The sequence below is a fragment of the Toxotes jaculatrix genome, chromosome 15, assembly GCF_017976425.1.
Source record: "Toxotes jaculatrix isolate fToxJac2 chromosome 15, fToxJac2.pri, whole genome shotgun sequence".
Taxonomy (NCBI): Eukaryota; Metazoa; Chordata; class Actinopteri; family Toxotidae; genus Toxotes; species Toxotes jaculatrix.
Genome location: NC_054408.1, coordinates 4,319,779 through 4,343,374, shown reverse-complemented (window position 1 = coordinate 4,343,374; position 23,596 = coordinate 4,319,779). Strand labels below are relative to the sequence as shown.

The 23,596-nt window shown below is 39.3% G+C and overlaps 2 protein-coding genes across 6 annotated transcripts; both read left to right on the top strand.

Annotated features, from left to right (window-relative positions):
• The first annotated feature begins 45 nt into the window (after window positions 1-45).
• Window positions 46-17,172, top strand: ift88 (intraflagellar transport 88 homolog). Of its 5 annotated transcripts, XM_041057938.1 has the most exons (27): window positions 46-229; window positions 468-530; window positions 662-721; window positions 1,388-1,441; window positions 1,770-1,833; window positions 2,030-2,099; window positions 2,342-2,432; window positions 2,556-2,660; window positions 2,976-3,078; window positions 3,661-4,007; window positions 4,729-4,799; window positions 5,004-5,090; window positions 5,229-5,328; window positions 5,884-5,889; window positions 6,814-6,900; window positions 7,036-7,222; window positions 7,465-7,573; window positions 7,748-7,898; window positions 8,103-8,218; window positions 8,612-8,664; window positions 9,056-9,121; window positions 9,232-9,338; window positions 11,472-11,544; window positions 12,063-12,110; window positions 13,097-13,120; window positions 15,782-15,889; window positions 16,067-17,172. In XM_041057938.1, the coding sequence occupies exons 1-27, from the start codon at window positions 149-151 to the stop codon at window positions 16,186-16,188; spliced, it is 2,553 nt and encodes an 850-aa protein (XP_040913872.1). In that variant the 5' UTR covers window positions 46-148; the 3' UTR covers window positions 16,189-17,172. The 5 variants fall into 5 exon arrangements, with proteins under 5 accessions (XP_040913872.1, XP_040913873.1, XP_040913875.1 ...); XM_041057939.1 differs by lacking the exon at window positions 5,884-5,889; XM_041057941.1 differs by lacking the exon at window positions 12,063-12,110.
• Window positions 17,173-17,605: 433 nt separating this feature from the next.
• Window positions 17,606-19,236, top strand: il17d (interleukin 17d). Its single transcript, XM_041056398.1, has 2 exons — window positions 17,606-18,542; window positions 18,795-19,236. Exons 1-2 carry the CDS (start codon window positions 18,232-18,234, stop codon window positions 19,114-19,116), a joined length of 633 nt encoding a protein of 210 aa, XP_040912332.1. The 5' UTR covers window positions 17,606-18,231; the 3' UTR covers window positions 19,117-19,236.
• Window positions 19,237-23,596: the final 4,360 nt, after the last annotated feature.

Below are 23,596 nucleotides of genomic sequence, written 5' to 3'. Positions count from 1 at the left end.
AGCAAACCGTCGCACCTACGCTCGTCTTGGTTGTGGGATTGAATCTCTAAACGGCAACAAACAGTTTTTGCTGCTAGGTCGCGTAGTTAAGTGATTATTTTCCATATTCATAAACATTTCGTTACACCGCCTCACTGGAGAAAGAGAAATGGAAAATGTGCATCTGGCTCTGGAGGAGGACGATCTTTATTCCGGTTACAACGACTATAATCCAACATTTGACTCCGAGGTGAGTTAGCAGCTATGCTACATTGCCTAGCTCAAAGCCGTTGGCTTCCAGGTGTAACTAATAATTACACAATTAATGCTGAACACACCACGAGCTAGAAACAACAGATAACACATATAATTTGAAATTATTTATATACTTGTGCGCTGACAAATCCACGTTTGCATTCAATAATTGGTGTGCAAAGAATAAAAACTACTTTACATGAGCAAATCATCCAATTGTTACCAATTTCAAGGAGTTGGAAAATGATGTGGGCTTTCAGCAAGCAGTGAGGACAAGTCATGGAAGAAGACCCCCGGTGAGTACCGACTGCATTTTGATTATGTGTGTCTGAGATAGAGAGACCGAGGGAGAGGAGTGATATATCCTAACTACACTCATTTGTTAATACCCATGTAAAGATGTCATGTCTTCAATTCAATTTTCCAGATGACTGCCAAATTTCCTGGCACTGCCATTGGAGCTCGGCCTTTAGCTTCTTCCTTTGGAGTAAGTATTGTGAAAAAAAAAATCATTTTGAACTAGACTTGATTTTAAAGAGAGTAAAACTTTTTAAAACCAGCACCTCAGACTCACATTTTGGTCTCTGCAGACTTTCAGCAAGGTATGAAGTTTTTGATAAATTGACAGTAATTCGATAATCCTGTGTAACCTCTGTTTCACAGATTAATTATCTGGTAGGTTCAATGCACAGGGAGAGAGAAGACCGTTTACGATATACAGCAGTGTGATATAAATGCATGAGGAGAGGGAGAAGAGTGCTCAGTGTATCATGGGAGTTTAACACTTAAATGTCAGTGCAGCTGAAGGCAATGGTTTAAATCTACACGAAAACAAATCACAAGATAAAAAATGGCAAATCTGAAGAAACAACATTGAGATAACAATGAGGAGTGCTTCAAACATACACTTTTACTAAAGCTGCAATGATCAGTTAAATAATCGAGTAGTCAACGGACAGAAAATGATTTTTTTCCACCGTTTTCAGACATTTTATAGAAAAAAAACTATTAATTTGTTAATAAAGTAAATAATTGGCAGGTTATTTCACATGGGAAATGACCTGTTTTTGTCCCATATTACATGATAAAAGATATTGACAGGGAAGCACATTTAAATCATTCTCACCTATCTCATACCTGTTGTTTCATGTAGTCTCGGATCCCTATGACCTCTTCAGTGGGCAGACCCATGACTGGAGCTGTGCAGGTGAGAGGGATTGACCGCTCAAGTGTTCATTTAAGGTCCTGCATAGTTTCTGTTATGTGTTAGCTCAAAGCACTTCATCTCACTCACTCAGTATGTTATGTGCAGTGATTTTAATTTGACCCAAATATTTTATTTTATTTTTTTAAGGTTTTACAGGAGGTTTTGCAAACTTTTGTATGTTCGCAACTGGCCAATATGTTTAATTAGAGCTCACTAACCTTATACACCCCGTAACATTTATAATAGCTCTGTTTTGTGAAGAAAATTTTGAAATATATATATTTCACATATATTGTGTTGTGTTTTGTTTTGTTTTAAAATGTGACAGGATGGAGCCGCCCGACCAATGAGTGCTGTTAGAGCAGCAGGTTACACCTCCTCCTTGATCCGTGGTGAGTTTTAAGAAATCAAAAACATAAATTGTCTATCACAGACATTTTAGTGATTCAGTCTCTCTACATATGTAAATCTGAATTACTGTGTGATCAGTTATTAACTATTGAATCTGCTCGTTTTGCTGTGTCTGCAGTGTGGAAGTGTTTTTTTTTTTGTTTTGGTTTTGTTTTTTTAATTATTTTGTATCTTTAGGCTCAACCTTTGACCCTCTCGGTCAGTCCAGAGGTCCTGCACCTCCACTTGAAGCAAAGAATGAGGACACGTGAGTTGTCACTCTTTAAACTCATTTCTCTTTTTCAGCTTTTCTTCAAAGAGTTTCAGATAGTTTTAGAGTTTTACATATGTGCAGTTGTGCAGAAATATACCATATTTTTGAACTGTACGTGAATTAATCCAACATGTCTATATATGTCTTATATACTGTGCATGTCTTTTGATTGATTTGGAGAAATCTTTGTGTTTTCAGTCAGCATTGTCACACATTGTATTTCTGTGTCTGTGCAGGCCTGAGGAGAAGATCAAGATCCTGGAGAAGAAAGTGAATGACATGATAGAAGAGAGCTGCATGGCACAGAGCATGGGAGCCTTACAACTGGTCAGACTGTCATTGTTTAACATAGCGTTTAGTAATAATGGCTGGCAAGGCAGTGAACAGTGATGTGATTTTCATCATGTCAGCTCACTGGATTGATTCAATCAGTGTGTTGTGTTCCTTCAGGCTCTTGAAAAAGCCAAAGAGGCAGGGAGGAAGGAGAGAGCACTGGTAAGACAGAGGGAACAGTCTGGCAATGTGGACCACATCAATTTAGACCTCACCTACTCGGTAAGTAAGTCTGCTACATATCAGTGTCTGTTCTAGTGTCTGAAAATGAAATGATGGATCATTTATACTCAGAAATGACATGTCTGACGGCTTAAGTACCATCTCTGGGAAACCCATTCTTTAAGCCTGGTTTTACTGGTTAGTCTCTTAGTATGAACGTAAAAGAGTTTGTCTAGAATATATCTATCTAACTGTTTGCACTGCATGCTGGTTAGTTTCTATGAAATCAGTTCCTGACTTTGTTCCTTGTTGTTTTGTTTGTTTTTTTTTTTAATTATTTGAGTTAGAAATATTGAATATTTCTGTCATTACCAGGTTTTGCTCAATCTCGCGAACCAGTATGCAAACAATGAAATGTACCCAGAGGCCCTAAACAGCTACCAGGTCATTGTGAAGAATAAGATGTTCAGCAATGCAGGTGAGCCGACTTCTTAGTTTTACTCATGACAGATGTGTTTATACTATGGCTGCTCTCGTGAATGCACATGTGTTTAATATGCCAATAAAACTGGAGAGGATGTTCCCTACTGTGTTTCTTGTCTGACACAGCAACACTGAAGTACAAATCATCGTGGTAATGACATCATTAAAAAATTGTTTTAATAAAAGGCATACCTCTGCATTTGCTGCTTAAAATATTTTGTGATCTGTAGCATATGGACAGGAATAAGAAAAACACAGGAAAACAAAAAAGATTGCTAACTAACAAGGATCCAATACTAGTATACTGTACAGAGATCCAAACGACTTTAGCTTTTAGTGTTTTATGAGAAGTATAAACGTGACTGGAACAGAGCCTTTGGCCCTCCAGCTTTCTGGATACTAGGAGTTTCTTTTAATCAGTAGTTAGCGTTTTTTTTCTGTCAATGTATTCTTGTTTTTCCACCATCAATGGTTGAAATAGCCCCAAATACTTGGCAAATACTTTGACTTGAATATATTGTTTGTTGTATCAGTTGTACTAGTTTTCCCTCAAACTACACCTGTGCTGTTCCTCCAGGCATACTGAAAGTCAACATGGCCAACATCTACTTCAAACAGAAAAACTACGCCAAAGCCATCAAGTTCTACCGAATGGCACTGGATCAGATCTCCAACGCTCACAAGGAAATGAGGATCAAGATAATGCAGAATATCGGCGTGGTCTTTGTCTGCCTGGGCCAATACTCTGATGCCAAAACGTCTTTCGAACACATAATGAGCGAGAGCCCTAACATCAAGACAGGCTTCAACCTCATCCTGTGCTACTACGCCATCGGTGACAGGGAGGGGATGAAAAATGCATTTCAGAAGCTCATTTCAGTCCCTCTAGGCATTGATGACGAAGACAAGTACATCCCATCCAATGTGGGTTACAGTAATATATAAATACTTGTAAACCAACCCAAACTTATAGTATTTCATTAACAGGTTATCCGCCTTTTCTGTCTGTGTATGCTATGTGTGAATGTCTGTTTTCTTTGCCTGTCCTCATCCTGTTTTTCAGTCACTGTGGGTTGCACTGTGATATCTTTCATTGTATGTTCACTAATTATTCATCTAAATGGACATCCTTTCCAAATTACATTTTTAAAATATGTTCTTTTTCTCTCAAAAGGTAGGATAATTTTCCCAAACAATTTCAAGCTGTTCTTTTTTTTTTTTTTTTTTTTTTTTTTTGGGAGATCCTCTTTACATCAGCTTCTCACCATAGATTTTTTTTTTCTGGCTGCAAGTAATGCTTGTAGTTCAGTATTCCCAAGACCAATTACAGAACAATTCTTGGGAATGGCATATTTTATAACATCTTCTAAAGACTAATTATAATATCCCCAAAAAAACTCCAATTCAGTTGTTACGTGGCTGAAAATGCTGCTTATTATTAGGTGATGGCTGTTGATGGCTGCAGGGAGGTAATCTTTTTTTTTCTCCTCCAGCCTTACACTGACCAGGAGTAACCACATGTCAGCTCATCCAATTTTATTTTAAAAATATTAGTTATACTTAATACTAAGTACTAATAGTCACAATGCAGTGTTGGTGATCGTTCAGCATCCTAAATTAAACTTTGTCATGTTGACTCTTTCAGGATGACACCAATTCAAATATGGTCATCGAGGCCATTAAGAATGACAAGCTGCACCAGATGGAGAGAGATCTGTAAGAAAAACCTCACATACAAACACACTTCTCTTCAGCAAAAGCCAATTATTGTCAAACCACTGACACTTTCTCCTCCTTACTGAAAACACCAGTGCACTCTGTGTTTTTATTAGACTGATCATACTGTTGATTTAATATGTGGTTTTGTACCATTCATTTCCTGAGTTCTTGTTCGGTTCTTCCTCTGTACACTGTACACAGAAAAGCCCTGGCTGAGAAGTACATCATGACCGCAGCCAAGCTCATTGCTCCAGCTATTGAGACTTCTTTTGCTGCTGGATTTGACTGGTTTGTTACTGTTGTACTGTTTTTTTCATCTTAGTGTTAACACCAGAGGGCATACAATGTACCTCAGTACAGTACAGTACCAGCAATACGATACATAAAGTGTTGTGCATGTATGTTTTTTTTTGTTTTTTATTTAAGGTGCGTGGACATGGTGAAGAGCTCTCAGTACGTTGAGCTTGCCAACGATCTAGAGATCAACAAAGCCATCACCTATCTCAGACAAAAGGATTTCAAGCAGGTGAGTGTGTTGGTCTCAATGGCATAAAGGGCAATACCACTCAATTTTAGCATCTCATTTCTTTGTTCTGTGGCAGTTAGGGCCCACAACAGGAGCAGAGGAAGGTGAACTACAAGATTAACCTACCACTGTTAATGTTTTACCTCCAGTTAAATTAAGGACTGACTTTGCACACAGAATACATTTGTTGTACACACTTGTTTTTTATGCTTATTGTTGTGCGATTGTTTTATGAATTCTGAACTTGAAAGGGAACTCTGAAAAATACCTTTTCATTCAGAGTAGCAGTTACATTTATAAATTCATTAAGTGAGTGGTATTTCCCTGTGAACATATGTAACATGTATGATCTGATCTTTGTTGTCCTTTTATGATAGTTTTTTCCATTTTGTTTCTTTTTTTTTAAACAACATTGTGTTCGCTGTTTATATATGTCAGTTTTCTCATGCTAAGGCTGCTTTAGTAGAGCAGCATCAGACTCAAATTTCCCCCTTATCATTGCCCTTCATTCTCTCTTGATTTTTGTCTTGTTTCCTTCCCATTTGCATGCCTAAGGTTGAGGTATGTGTGCCCTCTGTTTCCACGTTCACATTTAGATTATGTTGTTGTTTGTTTTTTCCCCCTTTGACATTCTACTACTCAAGCATGCCTTTTCCATATAACAGCACTGCCAAGAGACTTGGGAGCAGCAGTTATTGGTTTAAACCCCACAGACCCACAGGAAAAACTGGGGACAGGAAGGAAGTTATAACCAATAATTTACCAGTGAGCTGGAAGGAAACACAGCTGTGCCAGTGGAGCTGTTCTGTGGCCAACATTAGAGGACCGATGACACTGAGCAGCTCCATAGTGTCTCCAGTTACACTGAAGTAGCCAGCTGTTTTGTACCCATGGGCTTTACACCTGATGCATGTGTGTGGTGCTTTTAGACTGTCCACATACAGTGATGGTGGTGGTGGTGGTTTAAGCTGCAGCATCAGTGCAGCTGTTGCCTAGCTGGTGGTTTGTCTAAATCAAAATGTTTACATTCTAACACTGCTGGAAAATCTCCCTAGTACGTAATGTTCTAACATTGGAATGACAACCAATTTCTGGGGTAAAAGTTTAAAAAATTATATTTTTGGATAGTCATGATCTTGCATAATAAATGCTGGACATAACTTTGTTTGAGCAGGTGCACATTAATTTAATTTTATTTAATTATTATTTTGGAATTCCTAAATTTCTGTTGTTTGGATTTTCTTTTTGTGTGTTGTGATTCTGATACTTGTTGATCAGAAGAATATGTAACCGCAAATCTCATAATTGAATTAGCATCTGGAAAACGGAGTTCTTGAGTTCAAATTGGGTAAGAACATTGGTTTATATATTCAGAGGTGTTTTACATACTGGGGAGACTGGCTTTCACCACAGTCAATACAGTACTATAGTAATAAACTAGAGGAAAGCCAATTGTGTAAAATGGCTTCTTTAATATTTTATCAGGCAGTTGAAACCTTGAAAATGTTTGAGAAGAAGGACAGCAGAGTGAAGAGCGCTGCAGCCACCAACCTCTCTTTCCTCTACTTCCTGGTAAGACTCTTCAGTGACTAAACACCGCAAACATAAAGAAACAGGACCGTCGTAAAGATGGCTGAATCACAGCCTCTATTATCTGTTTCAACCTGCTACCAGTTGATGCTTCCCTCTGATCTTTACCTCAAACAGGAGAAGGACTATGACCATGCTGACCGATACGCTGATCTCGCCATGAGCGCTGATCGCTACAACCCAGCAGCACTTACCAACAAGGGGAACACCGTGTTCGTCAAACAGGACTACGAAAAGGCTGCAGAGTTCTTCAAAGAAGCACTCAGGAATGATTCCTCCTGCACTGAGGCCCTCTACAACCTGGGTATCACCTGCCTTCATAATATAGTAACAGTACATTAGTGTACATATAAACTCTCAGGACCTCTGATTTATACGACCTCTGATATGGTTTTAATATGGTTCAGCCGTTAGAGATGAGCCCACGACACATTGTTTTCATACATTATTATTGTTACAGTATTATGTGTATCTGCTTTAAAGTGGCTAGAGTTGCCATCGACCGTAAGTCGATTGACAGTTTTTTTCCCCTCCCACTTGTGTCAGGTTTAACCTATAAGAGACTGAATCGTCTGGAGGAGGCTCTGGACTGCTTCCTGAAGCTCCATGCCATTCTGAGAAACAGTGCCCAAGTCATGTACCAGCTGGCCCACCTGTATCCAACCGACAAGTGTCGTTTTTTTTTTTTTGTTTTTTGTTTTTTTTAAATATATTTGTGAAAGTGCTTGTCAAACAATTGTACCTCAGTAGTTGTTGTTTAGGGATGCAAACCTGCATCTCGACCCCTTCCCATGTGAGCATCTGTTGGTCCTTGACACACTGGTCTCAGCTACGAGCTCCTGGAGGATCCCCAGCAGGCGATCGAGTGGTTGATGCAGATGATCAGTGTAGCTCCCACCGACCCCCAGGCACTGGCCAAACTGGGAGAGCTGCACGATGGCGAGGGGGACAAATCCCAGGCTTTCCAGTACTACTACGAGGTACTAGAATTATAATTGAATGCTTATCTGTGTACAGACTAAATTATTAATTAATAATTTCAGCACTGGTCACCCATTAGGCTTCTTTCACTACAGGAACTTACCGACCTGTAACCTCTGAAGTTTCAGTTACCGGTCTGTAGGTTTCTGTAGTGGAAAAGGTTTATATCAGTGCACTGATGTTGTTGGTTTGTTGCTGTTAAGTCCTTCAGGTACTTCCCCTCCAACATCGATGTGATTGAGTGGCTCGGGGCGTACTACATCGAGACTCAGTTCTGTGAAAAGGCCATTCAGTACTTTGAAAGAGCCACACTCATACAGTAAGTAACCAGTAATTCAGTTACAATTACAGTAATTCACAAAATAATAGCATGATAACACTAACCCTAACCAAATGGATCTGTGTAACACTGATGGTAGTTTCAGCAGAGAGTGTTTTTCTACACTTTTCTGACTGGGAAATTAAGTGATTCATGTCTTATTTCATCTTGTTTAGCTTGTTTTGTTAGTTTTCTTTCATCAGCCTCAAAGCTTGTTGTCATCTGGAAGCATTTTTTTCACTTGAACAAAGAGGACAGATAATTTGAGTTTGTTTGCCTTTCAGCTGAATTGAGAATTGATTAAAAAAAAAATAAAATGTAAAAAAAAAAAAAACGTTCTGTGTGGAGTTGTGTGTTCATACTGAGTGGATGTCTTTCTGCTGTGCCTCTCAGACCAACACAGGTGAAGTGGCAGCTAATGGTGGCAAGCTGCTACAGAAGAAGTGGTGAGAATGCAGTCTCATTTTTCATGCCTCTGGAAAATAACATATAACTGTGTATTCTCTGTCAGTTTGACACTGAAAAGCAGATCATGTAAGAGTAGGCTCTCAGATTATGATCTAGGGCAGTGGTGTCCAAACTGTTCCACGAAGGGCCGTGTGGCTGCAGGTTTTTGTTCCAGCCAATGAAGAGCACACAGTTTGACCAATCAACTGTCTGAAGACTGAGATCAGTTGATTAAATGAGTCAAGTCTGGTGTGCTCTTCATTGATTGGAACAAAAACCTGAGTGTGGGGAAAGACTAGTGGTTGTTTAACTTTATAGTTTCAGAACCACTGACTTAGCCTGTCTTTGCTAAAGTTGTGAACATAGATCCTTTTCTTTTTTTCTAAACAGGAAACTACCAGAAAGCTCTGGAAACGTATAAAGACATCCACCGCCAGTTTCCAGAAAATGTGGAATGTAATTCATTTTGTTTGTTACACAATGTTGAACAGCTCTCTTGAAAAACAGTAGATAATCCACAGATCAGAGCGTAAACAAAATGAAAAACCGTGTCTGTCTGTGTTCAGGTCTGCGTTTCTTGGTGAGGCTGTGCACAGACATGGGATTGAAGGAAGTCCAAGAATATGCCACCAAGCTGAAGAAGGTGGAGAAGATGAAAGAGATCAGAGAACAAGTACGTCTGTCTTGGCTCTCACATCTTTACAGTTTACTTTTAAAATAGTTGTTTGCAGTGTTTTAGTGTAAAAACACATCTGCTCTGCAATGACAATGGAGATGAGATTAAAAATATCCTGGATTATCACTTAAGGGTCCAGATGCATATGAACTTATAGCATTGAATTTGGTAATAGATCAGATGCAGCTTCATTAATGACCTTTTTATTTTGCAGTGATACAGTACAGGTCTTTTGTGAGCTTTCATTAATAATCTTTTCCTCACCAATGTTTTGGCATCACATCGTCTTTTCCTGGACAAGAACAAGCGGATTGAAAACATACACTTGTCCTTTTGCCACGACGTCGGTCTGTGGTCACCGCAGCTCCAGAAATGCATGAAAAACAGCTGTTTTTCTCCTCTGTTGATTTTCCGTAGATCAAACCATCTTGAGAGGAGAGCAGGCGCTTTACAGCTGTTTAACACCTGGCTGACACTAGTGCTGGGTCATTTAAAACAGTTGTTGTTGTGTTTAGAGAATTATTCACGGGTCTAATGCTATATGCAGGTGTTTGGGTTGTTGAGTATCACCTGAAACATCTGAATGGAAGGAATCCTGGAAGGTTATTGTCCTCTCTGATGTTGGAAATGAAGTGCGTGTTTGTAAATCTAGAATATCTGGAGACCGATGCATATAACTCTGTCGGACTCATGATTAACAGTTGACATAAAAAGCATCAAGCTATGAGCTTAAATGGAGTTTGGGGTGTGCTATGTTAGTAGTAATGTTAGGGTCTAGTAACCTTGCTTCTTATGATCTCCACAGCCCCAGATTTTTTTTTATTTTTCCATTTTCAAACTTGTAGACTTCAGCCACAACTCATGTTTCATTTCCCAGACTTCACTCAGCTCCATCTGGGGACACAAAAGACTTTATGCAACTTTTTTCACACTTCATTAGTACCCCCTGAGAAGTTTGACGTGTGTGATCAGTTGAACCCTTTAAATGGTAATTCCAAGATGACAGGAATATATTTTGTAACATCTGTTGTTTTATTTGTGATTTAGGATTTTCATTCCTTTCCGCTCTGAATAAAAACTGAGTAAGAAAATCTCCCAAAAGCCCCAAATGTACACAAAATTTAAATTAATTCTGCGTTGCATCCTTATCATGAAGCATGGCAGAACATGGCAGGCCTGTGATTCACAAAACTGGGAGTGGTTTGGGGTCAGTCAAGTTTTTTTTACGAAGAAGATTCAGGGTAACGGAGCAGTGTGCCAGTGTGGAGATATTTATCAGAGCCAGGAACAGATGAGATGGATGACTTGGTCAAATCACAACCAGCTGCTCTTAAATCAGCCCAGAGACGCTGCTGGACCAGAGAAACGATACAAACAGAGAGACAGACCGAGCCAGAGGGCTGACTCATTAATCCCAAAATTCTCCAGACTGAGTGACAGCGAAAAACAACTGATCGTACTGATATAACTGCATAGTTTAAGAAATGATGAATGAGGGAATGATTGGAACCAGAGAGTAATATATGAAGAAGATGAAATCACTGTTCTGTCTGATGGTGTGTTTATGCCAAGTGTTATTTTTTTCATTGTAATTCCCCTGTCCTTGTTTTTAGTATTTTTAATATTGTCTCTTTACTGTTGACTGCTCGTTGCTGTGGTTTCAGCAGTCAACTCCCATTCTAGTTTATTCCCCGCAAACTGGAAATGTAAGACTCAGTTACAACTGTGACGTTTATTCTCAGTTTTTCATATCGAAATGTCAAATTCTATAATAATTTTAATTTAAATGTTTATACTAAGCTTTTTGTTACATGGTATTAGTTTCAAAAACAGTTTTCCTGCCAGTAAAACTTAATTTATGAGACACAGAAGGAGAGACGAATAAAGAGAGAAGCAAATAACGACACCGGCTGAGCATTGGAAAAACATGTCACCACAATCCAACAGTCCAGCATGAAATGTCTGTGCCTTTTTGTTCGGAGTGCACATTAGGAACCTAAACGGATTAAAAACAGTATATGGCTAAGGCATATATGTTTTTATTTCAGGTTAAACAGATCTCTCTTTATAATTCATAGCTTCTGCAAATGTAATTCTTATGAATGTAATTCCTGTTCTCTCTTCCTACAGAGGGTGAAGTCGGGGCGGGAGGGCAGTGCCAGAGGTCGGAGAGAAGGCAGAGAGGGCAGCGCTGGGAGTGCTGGTGAGTCAGTCACCACAACTCATAAGATTTCTATTGTGTGTAGGTGTGGAAACACATGGTCCAATATTCTGAGCACCCATATCCACACACTGTATGTTTTTTAGACCTGTGATATCTGACAGTAAAAAAAAAAAAAATTTGGAAATTAAACATCTGGGAGAAGTGGGAACTTGTAGCAATGTGTAGAAACATTTATGTACACCTACTGCATATCCAGAGTACATGTATTATCTAAGGCTATGTTTCCAACCCCAGTACTTTTCATTACAGAAGTTTATATTCCTTAATGTTTTGGCCTCTGTAAGGAAGCTAGGTGTTATATCAGCAATAGTATTGAAACATGCCCAGCCACAAGGGTGAGTTGAGGTCAATTATTTATATACAGGTGGTTTTAATTAGAATCAAAGCCTAAAATCAATGCTGTTCAGCTCATCCTTATTTTTAGTGTTTTTTGTTCATGTATATCACCACTTCCTTCTCTCTTCTATCTGCTGTTCACGCATGCTGCTGGTCATTAGGCATCTCCACACCTATCCTCACCTCTCCTAAGAAGGCCAGCATCATGGGTATACCTCTTCACCACACTGGGTCCTGAGTAGCCATGTTCTGTTACAAATCCTTCATCATTTTTAAATCCTTAAAAGGAAACGTTGAGAAGCTACAGCTACACACCCAAATCCCACCTCTAATCCCAAAGGGATCACTAACAAGTCAGACACGGTTACAGGTCGGGTTTACAGTCCACCTCGGTTGATTGATTTCCTGCATCCTGTGTTTGAATGTTACGTAATACGACAGGGTCTTACAGAAGCTGTTCCAGAGCAGTCATTTTGGTCAGCGTTTGGTTGAAAGACTCATAAAGTGACTCAGATTATTTCATTGTGCCTCCACATAAAGGTTTTCTTGAATATTTCAGTACTGATGAAGTTTCAGAAGTAAAACTTAGTCCTTTGGCAGTTAACAAGGCACAAAGCATACAGACCAGTGTTACTGCTGCTAGTGCATCTTGGCTTCAGGATGAAGGTAGCACTACAGGCTACATATGATTTATATGAACAACATGTAGTAGTGAAGGAGTGCAGTTTTGGCAGTGCTATACTACAGATCCGCAGCAAATATAGGCACATACTCTAGACTGGCTGCAGCACTGGAAAGCTGGCTCATCACTAACTTCCAAACGAAATCCAGACAAACTAGAAAGCAGCCAAAATCCGTAACGAGGCCCAGCTTTGCTCTGCTGTGCAGCTGAACGTCCATGGTGTCCTGTAATGTAGTTAAATATATATATGAGACACCTGTTAATGTGTATGCTGCTCCCCTGTGCCAAGACTTCCATTTTTCCCCAGTGTCCTGATTAAATCAGATTAGAAAACCTCAAACTTGTGTGTTTTGATTGTCCACTAGTTTGGTAGTGCCAGAGCTGTAACTGGATCAGTTAGTGGAGGGTTTTCAACATTGCCTTACATGTTCAAGCTTTCGTATCCCTGAATATTGGTTATGACAGTTTTAAGATGTTTAACTAAACCCCAAACTCTTCTCTTACTTTCTTAAGGCATCACAGAGGATGTGAAAACAGGTGAGAGAGGGAAGGTTATAAGATACCAGCAGAGTTCTCATTTCATAAAGCAGACTTATTGCCTCTCTCTCTCTGTGCTGCTTATCTTTTTCTCTCTCTTTGTGTACAACAATTTTCAGTCCAATGTCTATTTCTGTCTGTTTCCTTGGCTCTTCCAATCTTCGTCTGTATTCTCACTGTGCTTCCTCTTTGCTGCCCAGTATCTCATAGACTGAGATAGTTTGGACTCACATACTGAGTCTAAACAACTCAGTCCACTGTTGGACTCAGGGAGAGTTATGTAAGATTATTCCTCAAAGGTAATTAAGTGAAACCTGTGGGGCTATAAAATTGCACTTCTAGCCTCTTGTTCATAAGAGACTTAGACAAGGAGATCTAGAAAACTAGAGCTCACCAGTTTCATTCCAATCATTTCTCAGTTGTTGCCTTCTTCAAAACATCTGCGATAAATCCACAGCTTAATGAACTGTTCAAGAATGAAACTGGAAATTTGTATTTAATCTTTACTGGATTAGGTTTTATGTTGATTCAGTTAGAAATTATTCTAACTATATATTTTTGTCTGCTTTGCGAAAACAAATTTAATTGTGCCCACTTTGTGTCACTGCAGAAACACCAGGATCTTGCTCTGCAGTGTTATGTTCCACAAGAATTGACCATGAAAACTTCATTTTAAATTGGCAATACATCATTTTGGGACTTTACCAACTACAGTATTAGTGATTACCTGAACTATTAGCAGGAACTCACATAAACTTTGTGCATATAGAACTTATTTTGTTCCATGGAGCAGTAATATCTCTCTTCTTTCACTTTTAATTTAATAGGCTGAGGATCGCTGGAAATTTAAAAAGTGAAAATAACTGGGCTGAACTGGCCTCTAACCGCAGCAATAACATACGTTCTTCTGCTTCTGTTTTTTGGGTGTGCCAGGTTCCACTAGAAAAACACTTCCCTTTATTTATTCCAGTGTTATTATACATAAAAGTACTGCATGAGTAGCAGTTGTACTGTGAAAGAAAGAATTGCAAATCCTGCTGCTACTTAAAACCCTCTGAGCTGTGAACAGACACTACAGAAGTAACTTCCTAAGAACAGATTTCTCAAAAAGTAAATACACAAGATAAAAACTATGCTATAGTGTTACAGGCCAAACACATGAACCTGGTTCAGAAATCTTCTGACAGGCAGCTGTGATGTTGGATTGCGGTCTGTGTTTGCACTGAGCGCTCCCACAGAGGAGAGAGGGAAAGATCGCCCGAACCTTCTTTCAGATATTTGAGAAAACCTCTAGTGCACCTGAGACTTTTCCCTCGTTTCTGTAAATTCTGCATACGTGCGGCACTGTACATTGTGTGTGTGCTCTGGGGAGCCAGAAGATTATTTTTCTCACGCATCCAAACCCTTTTTTGAAGGCTGTATTTGACCCTTTTTGTGCTCATGTAATCTTCATCTCAGGGTTTTTCCAAATAGGTTTGAGCAGGAAAGTACGTTGCAAAAGCCAGAACATTGACTCATCAATACTGCTAAACATAGATCTACATGAACAACCCATCAGCCCCTCGCAGAAATATTCTGGCGGTTCTTGCTGTGGAGGTGTATGAAACTACCTCTTTGCAACTTTATTTGTGGAAACTGTTGCACACTATTAATTTTAGGTCTGGCTTTCAACCTGTCGTGTCATCCTTCTTTTACATGTCTCCCAGGTGTGTACTATAAAAGAAAAATGCCACTGAGAGTGTCCAAGAAAAAAAAAACATGGAGAAAAGAGTCAGTTTTCCAGTAGAGGCTTTGGTTTGCCAGCAGTTTGTGAGGCCTCGTGGGAGATGTTTGAGTCTGTGAGGGAAGGTGGAATATCTGGCCTCCGTCTCCTTCCTGTTTTTCAGCTTTCTGCCATTGCTCTTGTCCGTGTCCAAGGCTACCTGGCAGCCAGATGTGGGCTGCTGGTGTCTGTAATCACGTCTGTCCTTCACCTCACTAGAGCGCTTTGCCAGTCTGTCATCTGAGCTTTGAGCGTAAACACATTCTCCAACATATTCATTACATCTTGGGAAGAGTACCAGCTCTGAGTCTAAGATGGCTAGGAGCAGAGCTGGTGCTGTTAGTCGATGTCTTGCTAAAGGGCACTCTAGAAGGATGCACTGGGATTGAACCCAGTGCATTTTAACGAGCAAGTAGAGAACTCACAATGCTGTAGATGGCTAAAAGGAATCAGCAGGTGGTTGAAACATTCAGCCTAATGTCGACTTCTATATATTTAAAGGTGTTTAAAAAATTCTGCGGTTAAGATCAGTTCAGTTTAACACATTTGTGTTGTGCTGTGGGGGAACGTCAGACCCACACACATTTCATAACCTGTCTCTGTGAAATGAAAGTCTCACATCTCCATCATGTTGACTTTTCAGAATGTGGGAAAAACAAGCTTAGTTTCAATTTGAGCTCTGTGCTGTTTTGAGTTTATGCAGTCGGGTTTAGGATACCAAGAGTTATGGCAGTTTGTTGTACCAGGTCTGACACTGTCGTGTAACAGCGAGATAAACATAGACAGAACCACAAAATGTACATGAATGTATGACAAGTCAAACCGGTCAGCTGTGGTCTTCTGCTGAACGATTACATGGTGCAGTTTTCAATTCAAGTGTGGGTATGTGTTTTGTGCAGACAGCAGCCACAGCAGCAACAGCACTAAAGGAGAGCGGCTGAGCGCGAAGATGAGGTCACTTCCTGCCTCCAATGAGCCCTACGAGGCCAGCAGCCCAAAAGAACTAGGTGAGGACATTGCTTCTTTTACTTTGAAAACCTTTTCCACTGCTGCTCTTAAGTGTTGATTTGGAAAATACAAATTAAGTGTTTGTAGAACTGCTTGTCACTTCTTAGACTGTTATCAGGAAAAAGGGCCCAGAGTGTTTTTATAATGAGTAAACCTTCTTTTCCTCTCATGTGTAGATGCGTCCTATGTGGACCCACTGGGGCCCCAGATGGAGAGACCAAAGACGGGAGCCAAGAAGCGCATGGACGATGACGACTTTGCAGATGAGGAGCTGGGAGACGACCTGCTGCCGGAGTAGTTGCTTCCATCTCCTCACCCTCTGCCTCACCCTCTGCCTCACCCTCTGCCTCACCCTCTGCCCCACCCTCTGCCCCACCCACTGCTGAGTCTAACTGAACGTTTTCTCTTTTGTCAGCTTTGCAAGGCAAGAACACAAAGCTTCACCACAAAACCAAAACATTTCAACTCAGCTCTACATAAAAAACCCATAAACATTACAGGATAAAGACTTTATTTTTCATGGACATTACAGACAGTGACTCTGTTATTCCACTACTGTTTACTGTTTACATCGGCAGTCCAGGGGTCAGTTGTCTTTAAGAGGTTGGTCAACTTTGCCTTACATCTCACTTTGCATGAAAAAACAGAAAGGTGTAGTGCTGATTTTTTTTTTTTTTAAAGGTAAATATGAATATTTATTTAATACAGTAATACCTGTAAACATGGAATGAAAGGAGGAAGCTGATTACAGTGCAGTCTCTGTACTCCAGCACAATGAATCGGAAACTGAACAGTTACAAAGAGTGTTGACGTTTAACTTTAATTTGAATGTGCTTACATTTATTTTGAATGAAGTGTGTAGAAATCAGCGACATTTTTGGACACAATGTTCTTCTCAAGAGTAAAAGGACTTCCTGTGCAGTTCATCCAGTATGGATGAGAACACTCACCAAAAACCGATAAGGCTGAAAGTCTTCATCTTTACCCCATCGTCACCTTTTCATTGTAAATCCAGTGTTGGAGCACAGAGCCAAAAACAATGAGAAACATATCACTGTCCAAAAATTTTTTTTGGACTGCACTGTGTGTCTCCATGTGTCAGCCTGGGAACCTTCTGGAAAGTCTATCAACACTATATACCAGACTTCTGTTATACATCCTTTTCAGGCCCTGCTTCATGACATTTTCCATTTTGTACTTATTCCAAAATGTTTATCTGCAGTATAATATTTATTTATTTTCTTGTTCGTTCAGTTCTTTGTTGTTCATTATATAATTAAAAGGAAAAATATTTTATCTACTCAAGAAAAAAGTTGTGTTTCATTTGCAGATAAAAACATTCTGTATTAAGAAAACAGTTTTTGTAATACAGAAAACAGCGAGACGAAGTTTTCCTCTGCAGGGTAGCAGATCAAGTCAAAGATTTAGTTTAGTGTAAACTGTACTGAATTAAACTTTAACTGCTTTTTATAAGTATAATATAATTTAAAGGTTTTGCTCACATAAATCTCAGTTACATAAACTCACAGGACACATCACACTAAGTGACAATGGAAACGAAAATTAAAAAAAGTGAGAAAAAGGGGATTTTAATACATTTGTGACTGTTCGACCTTGACATTTCTGTGTGAAACCAGAGTTTGCCATATGTGGTTAACTCGTAGCTGGATCCAGTGCTCAGTAGAGTCTGGTGTGACGCCAGGATCCAGCAGCAGAGCGTGCACAGGCAACAGTCTGGACTTCCCACTCCCGTCAGGAGCTGCTCTCATGAAGGCTGGGCTCTTTTATTACCGGGGCTGTAGATTTAAGACGGGAAATTATCAAGTGCTTCAGTCTGATTCAGAGTTGCTCTGGGTGCTGTATGGTGGATCACGCAGTTTCTGCGCGCACAGACGTTTCCATGGGATTTTACGCACGCGTCGCTGCAGAAAAGCGACAGGAAAACGCTCTTGGTGGCATTTTCTCGTCTTAAGCACAACCCAGCAGGTGTAAAACTCCCAGTGCGGCAATAACTTATAACTCTAAGACAATTATTACTCTTGGCGACACTCTGAACGTGTAGTGCCAAAATGTTTCCCTGGCGGCGCGCCTGTGCCTCGGTTTCCACGCCAGAACTGTGGACTGTTCGCCTGCCGCTGGCTTTACAGCGCTTCCAACGTTTCACTGGATTATAACTGAGGGAAGTAACCTGTTTTCTGTAGAAGCGGCCTCATTAACAAGGGTCACTTGTGCTTTGATAATATACTTGCCATCTTTTAAGAAAGAAAAGGATAGCGCGCTGGGAAACATTTGGCAGTAGATAGGCGTTTTAGCACAACGCCGTACCGAGAAGCTCACAGCGATGCCGCGTCGGATCCACGTCCTGCTGCTATTGCTGCACCTGGCTGTGTTGCTGCTGGGTTGGTCGACCGGGGCGGGCCGGGTACGCAAGAAGGCCACCAGGACCCGGTCCTGCCTGGACCTGCCGGAGGAGATCTTGGAGCAGATGTTCGGGCGGCTCGCGGTCGGAGTGATGAGCGCTTTCCATCACGCCCTGCAGCTGGAGCCGCAGGACAAACTGAACCTAACCTGCCCAGCCACCACACGGTCCACGACCGACGGCAAGACCCGCCTCCCGGTCAACCTGCTCAGCATCTCCCCCTGGGCCTACAGGTATGAGCAGGTGGAACTTAAACGGAGTAGTATTTTACATTATGTGTTGCTAATGCAAGTGTTTCTTTCACGCAGCTGTTATTGTGGGTGAAGCTGCAGCTTTTCTGCTTAATAGTCATTAAATTAAACTTAATTGTGCTTCTGATTTGAAATAACACTGAAAGTTAACATCTAACATTTGTGTCCTACAGAAATGTTGCAGACATACTTTATTAAACTCTTTACTAAAGTCTGCTGAATTCATCTTTGCAGGATCTCGTACGACCCGACCAGGTATCCCCGCTACATTCCGGAGGCTTACTGCCTGTGTAAAGGCTGCCTGCTCGGACCGTACGGTGAGGAGAGCGACCGGTACCGCAGCACTCCGGTCTACGCTCCCTCGGTCATCCTAAGGAGAACGGGCTCCTGCGTGGGCGGCCGCCACTCCTACACCGAGATCTACGTGTCCGTCGCAGTGGGATGCACCTGTGTGCCGCTGCTGGAGAAACAGCGGGACGGTAACAGCAGCAACCAGAGCCTGGAGAGAGCGCAGCCCAAAGCCAGACAGCGTATGTCTGCAGGGAAGAAAGTGTGAAGGCAGCGGGACAGTTGTATTCCAGATAAGTTTTTCTACACCGGATCCACATTGGTTTGGTTGTTTTCTTGTTTTCTTCCACTGGCGCGGACTGAATGTTTGGATGACAGACGATTTGATTTTCATATTTGTTGATCTTTTAAAAAAGCTCCTGGAAAGAAACGGGGACTTAATTTGATACCCTTTGCTTCTTGGCTTGAATTGACCTTTGCTTTGTACCGAAACTTGGAGTTGACCTGGACTTGACAAAGACATCTTGACTACAGTTGTGCAAGGATCCAAATCACAAGTACGGCAGACTGAATCTGCACCTGTTGTATTGGTTGGACTGGAGAGAACGAGACGAGATGAAACTCTCAAGTACGCCATGACAGTTGAAGGGTTGGTCCAGCCAAAGAACACGAAACGTTTTTCACTTAATCTCTGGAATCGAGCCATGCAGATTGTTTTATGTTTATTTGCGGAGGGAAGTGTAATTTTGTTACACTTTCCTCCTCTGCATTGAGCCGGAGGCACAAATCTCAGAGACGGATTTCTCAAAACCTCGACCCACTAAACCACAACTATCTGCATCACTAGATGGCACTAGAAATAAATGAGAACGTGTTTATTTGTAAAGTGGGCGAATCAACACTTTGAAAATCAAAGAAACAAATCTTGACCCATGGAATAAAATTCCTCATTATTGTCTTTAATGACCTGATCAACGCTGCCACCTATTGATGGAAAGAAAGATTGTGCACCAGCGGGAACCAGAGACCACATTCATTGTTATTCTGAGGCACTTTAATAACAGATTATTATTAAAACAACAAATATTGAACATGATTTCATTTGTCATTTTTAAAATGTTGAAAAAAAAATCCAGACAATAAGTTCACCCCTTCGCTGAGAGTAAACTTTCCTCTCTGTAATTGTACAATGAAAGTTATGCACTTGTTTATTTCTCAGTCTCATTTTGCGTTTTCAGGATCAGGAGCTGGTTTAACAGTCGTGGTTTATCAGCTGGTGTGAGCATGAGATCACTGAAGAGGGTAAGAAAATAAATGTCTACTATAAACAATATTATCTTTCAAAAAAAATTCTTTCTGCTTCTTTCTTCTTAATGAACAGTTTCTGCCTCCTCTCATGAGAAATCAAAACATGTAAAAGGGTTTATTCTAGGGTTGGTGAAAAAAATAGATTATTGATTAATCGTGATTATATTATGGACGATTATGAGTGGATTGTTAAATTTCCAAAGATTGCTTTTATTTTTTAAAATTGTAATACACTGCAATGACTCTCCAGTTACTGGCTGTCATACACAATTTAGCTGCAAGGCGGAGCTGTTGACTAACAGTCATAACAAATGGTCTGTTCCCGGCCGGTGGTTGGGACGTTTTTTTACCCTATAAAATGCAGTATCAGTGTTGAAAAGGGTGTTGAAAAGGTTTGAAATTCAGCCAGGAAGCTTGGTTTGGAGTGCTATACACTCAGTAGAGTGTACTAAAGTAAGCTACATATGCTCACACATACTATGCATACTCAAACACTTTGTTTATTTATCTATGTTTACTTTCAAAATGTATTCCGTTACAGAATACAGAATACATGCCCAAAAAAGTAATTTGTAACGTATTCCATTATATTACTCAATCTGAGTAACGTATTCTGAATACTTGGATTACTTCCACATTGAATTGCTTTTTATAAGTGTAGGAATGCGAATGCCATCAAATCCTGCTTATTAAACAGCCCTGTTCTGTGTGTTCTTCTGCTCTGTCTGAATGTGTAAGGTCCAAGAAACCCTGAAAGTGCAATACCCTATCATTGACCAATTTTCCCTTTGTTTCTTTATTTACTCAGCAGAGAAAATAGAACATTAAATAACAAAAATTGTATTAACAATATTCTGTTTTTGTACAGAATTTACTGTTACAAATAACATTTTTTTACACTGAGTGACACTGAGTGTTGCAAAAATCTAACCGCTGTGTAAACAGTAAAGTCGCACATCAACTTGGCAGGTGATACTATCATTAAATAGAGAATAAAGATGACCAGTAAAACTACAGGTGGCTTCTTTCTTAATTTACCCTGTTCGTCTTTCTTGTTTTCATTTGACAGTTTGATGACTGACTGAGCGGCTGAGCCAATCACATTTCAGTAGAGAAAGTGATCAGCTCAAATTGGGAAGGTGCGTTCATATCCCCCCTTAATATGCAAAATATTAGTTTCAGTGCAATGTCGGACTTTCTAAACAGAAAAATGAGATGAAACAAAATAAAATTGTAGCCTAATATTCCCGCAAAAAACGGACTATGAGAGCACAGAACACACCGCAACAGCGTTCCTAACATCAGCCTAAATAATACTAAAAAGGTTGTGGTTTTACAAAAAAGTCATGTTTTTGTAAAACCTCGAAATGTAAAAAAGAAAACATCTTACTATAGAAAGTAAGTAAACTTTATAAAGCACTTTTCACAGATAAAAGATCACAAAGTGCTTTACAATAAAAGTGCAGAGTGCCATAAGATAAAAATTAAAATAAGACAATTAAAATAAGGCATCAAAATATGCAAATATGTGTTTGTTTGCCAATGTTCGAAAAGGTTTTTGTGACAATATGGCTTGTTATTGTGTAGACTGTACTAACTGTACTGTACTCATTTTTCTGTTTAAGAAGTCCGACATTGCATGGACAGACCAAATCTGTCAGTAAGCGGCTGCTGTTGTTTGTGTGATGCTGTAAGCGGATAATGGATGGAGGCAGCGGTGAAAGCCGGTAAAAATTAAACATTTTAATATATTACTATCAATATTTTAGTAAGACCTCAAAATGTCATGAAAAGTGTCATAGTATAGTAAGGCGTCAAAATCGGCCAAAAAAAGTCACTTTTTTTTTTACCTCAAAATGTCATAAAATACGACATAGTATAGTAAGGTGTCAAAATCGGCCAAAAAAAGTCCAAAATTTTTTTGACCTCAAAATGTCATAAAAATGGTCAGAGTATAGTAAGGCGTCAAAATCGGCCACAAAAAGTCAAAAAAAATTTTGACCTCAAAATGTCATAAAAATGGTCATAGTATAGTAAGGTGTCAAAATCGGACAAAAAAAGTCAAAAAAAATTTTGACCTCAAAATTTCATAAAAAACGTCATAGTATACTAAGGAGTAAAAATCGGCCACAAAAAGTCAAAAAAAAATTTTGACCACAAAATGTCATAAAAAACGTCATAGTATGGTATGGCGTTTTTTTCGGCCAAAAAAAGTCCAAAATTTTTTTGACCTCAAAAAGTCATAAAAAACGTCATAGTATAGTATGGCGTTTTTTTCGGCCAAAAAAAGTCAAAAATTTTTTTGACCTCAAAATTTCATAACAAACGTCATAGTATAGTAAGGCGTCAAAATCGGCCAAAAAAAGTCCAAAAAATTTTTCACCTCAAAATTTCATAAAAAAACGTCATAGTATAGTAAGGCGTCAAAATCGGCCCAAAAAATTCTAAAATTTTTTTGACATCAAAATGTCATAAAAAATGTCATACTATAGTAAGGCGTCAAAATCAGCCAAAAAAAGTCAAAAAATTTTTTGACCTCAAAATGTCATAAAAAACGTCATAGTATAGTAAGGCGTCAAAATCGGCCAAAAAAAGTCAAAAAAAATTTTTGCCTCAAAATGTCATAAAAAACGTCATAGTATAGTATGGCGTTTTTTTCGGGCAAAAAAAGTCAAAAATTTTTTCGACCTCAAACTGTCATAAAAAACATCATAGTATAGTATGGCGTTTTTTTTGGGCAAAAAAAGTCAAAATTTTTTTCGACCTCAAAATGTCATTAAAAACGTCATGGTATAGTATGACGTCAAAATCGGCCAAAAAAAGTCAAAAAAATTTTTGACCTCAAAATGTCATAAAAAACGTCATAGTATAGTAAGGCGTCAAAATCGGACAAAAAAAGTCAACATTTTTTTCGACCTCAAAATGTCATAAAAAACGTCATAGTATAGCATAGCGTCAAAATCGGACAAAAAAAGTCAAAAAAATTTTTGACCTCAAAATGTCATAAAAAACGTCATAGTATAGCATGACGTTTTTTTCGGACAAAAAAAGTCCAAAAAATTTTTGACCTCAAAATGTCATAAAAAACGTCATAGTATAGTAAGGCGTCAAAATCGGACAAAAAAAGTCAAAAAAATTTTTGACCTCAAAATGTCATAAAAAACATCATAGTATAGCATGGCGTTTTTTTCGGGCAAAAAAAGTCAAAAAATTTTTCGACCTCAAAATGTCATTAAAAATGTCATAGTATAGTATGGCGTTTTTTTCGGGCAAAAAAAGTCCCAAAAATTTTTGACCTCAAAATGTCATAAAAAACGTCATAGTATAGTAAGGCGTCAAAATCGGCCAAAAAAAGTCAAAAAAAATTTTTGACCTCAAAATGTCATAAAAAACGTCATAGTATAGTAAGGCGTCAAAATCGGCCAAAAAAAGTCAAAAAA

What these genes read in the sequence shown, in the direction of transcription:
- ift88 (XM_041057938.1), top strand. Translation starts at nt 149, where the DNA reads ATGGAAAATGTGCATCTGGCTCTGGAGGAGGACGATCTTTATTCCGGT. An exon ending in TCTCTTTCCTCTACTTCCTG is followed by an intron (nt 6,901 to 7,035) that starts GTAAGACTCTTC and finishes TACCTCAAACAG; the next exon opens with GAGAAGGACTATGACCATGC. An exon ending in GGGCAGCGCTGGGAGTGCTG is followed by an intron (nt 11,545 to 12,062) that starts GTGAGTCAGTCA and finishes GCTGGTCATTAG; the next exon opens with GCATCTCCACACCTATCCTC.
- il17d (XM_041056398.1), top strand. Translation starts at nt 18,232, where the DNA reads ATGCCGCGTCGGATCCACGTCCTGCTGCTATTGCTGCACCTGGCTGTG. An exon ending in ATCTCCCCCTGGGCCTACAG is followed by an intron (nt 18,543 to 18,794) that starts GTATGAGCAGGT and finishes TCATCTTTGCAG; the next exon opens with GATCTCGTACGACCCGACCA.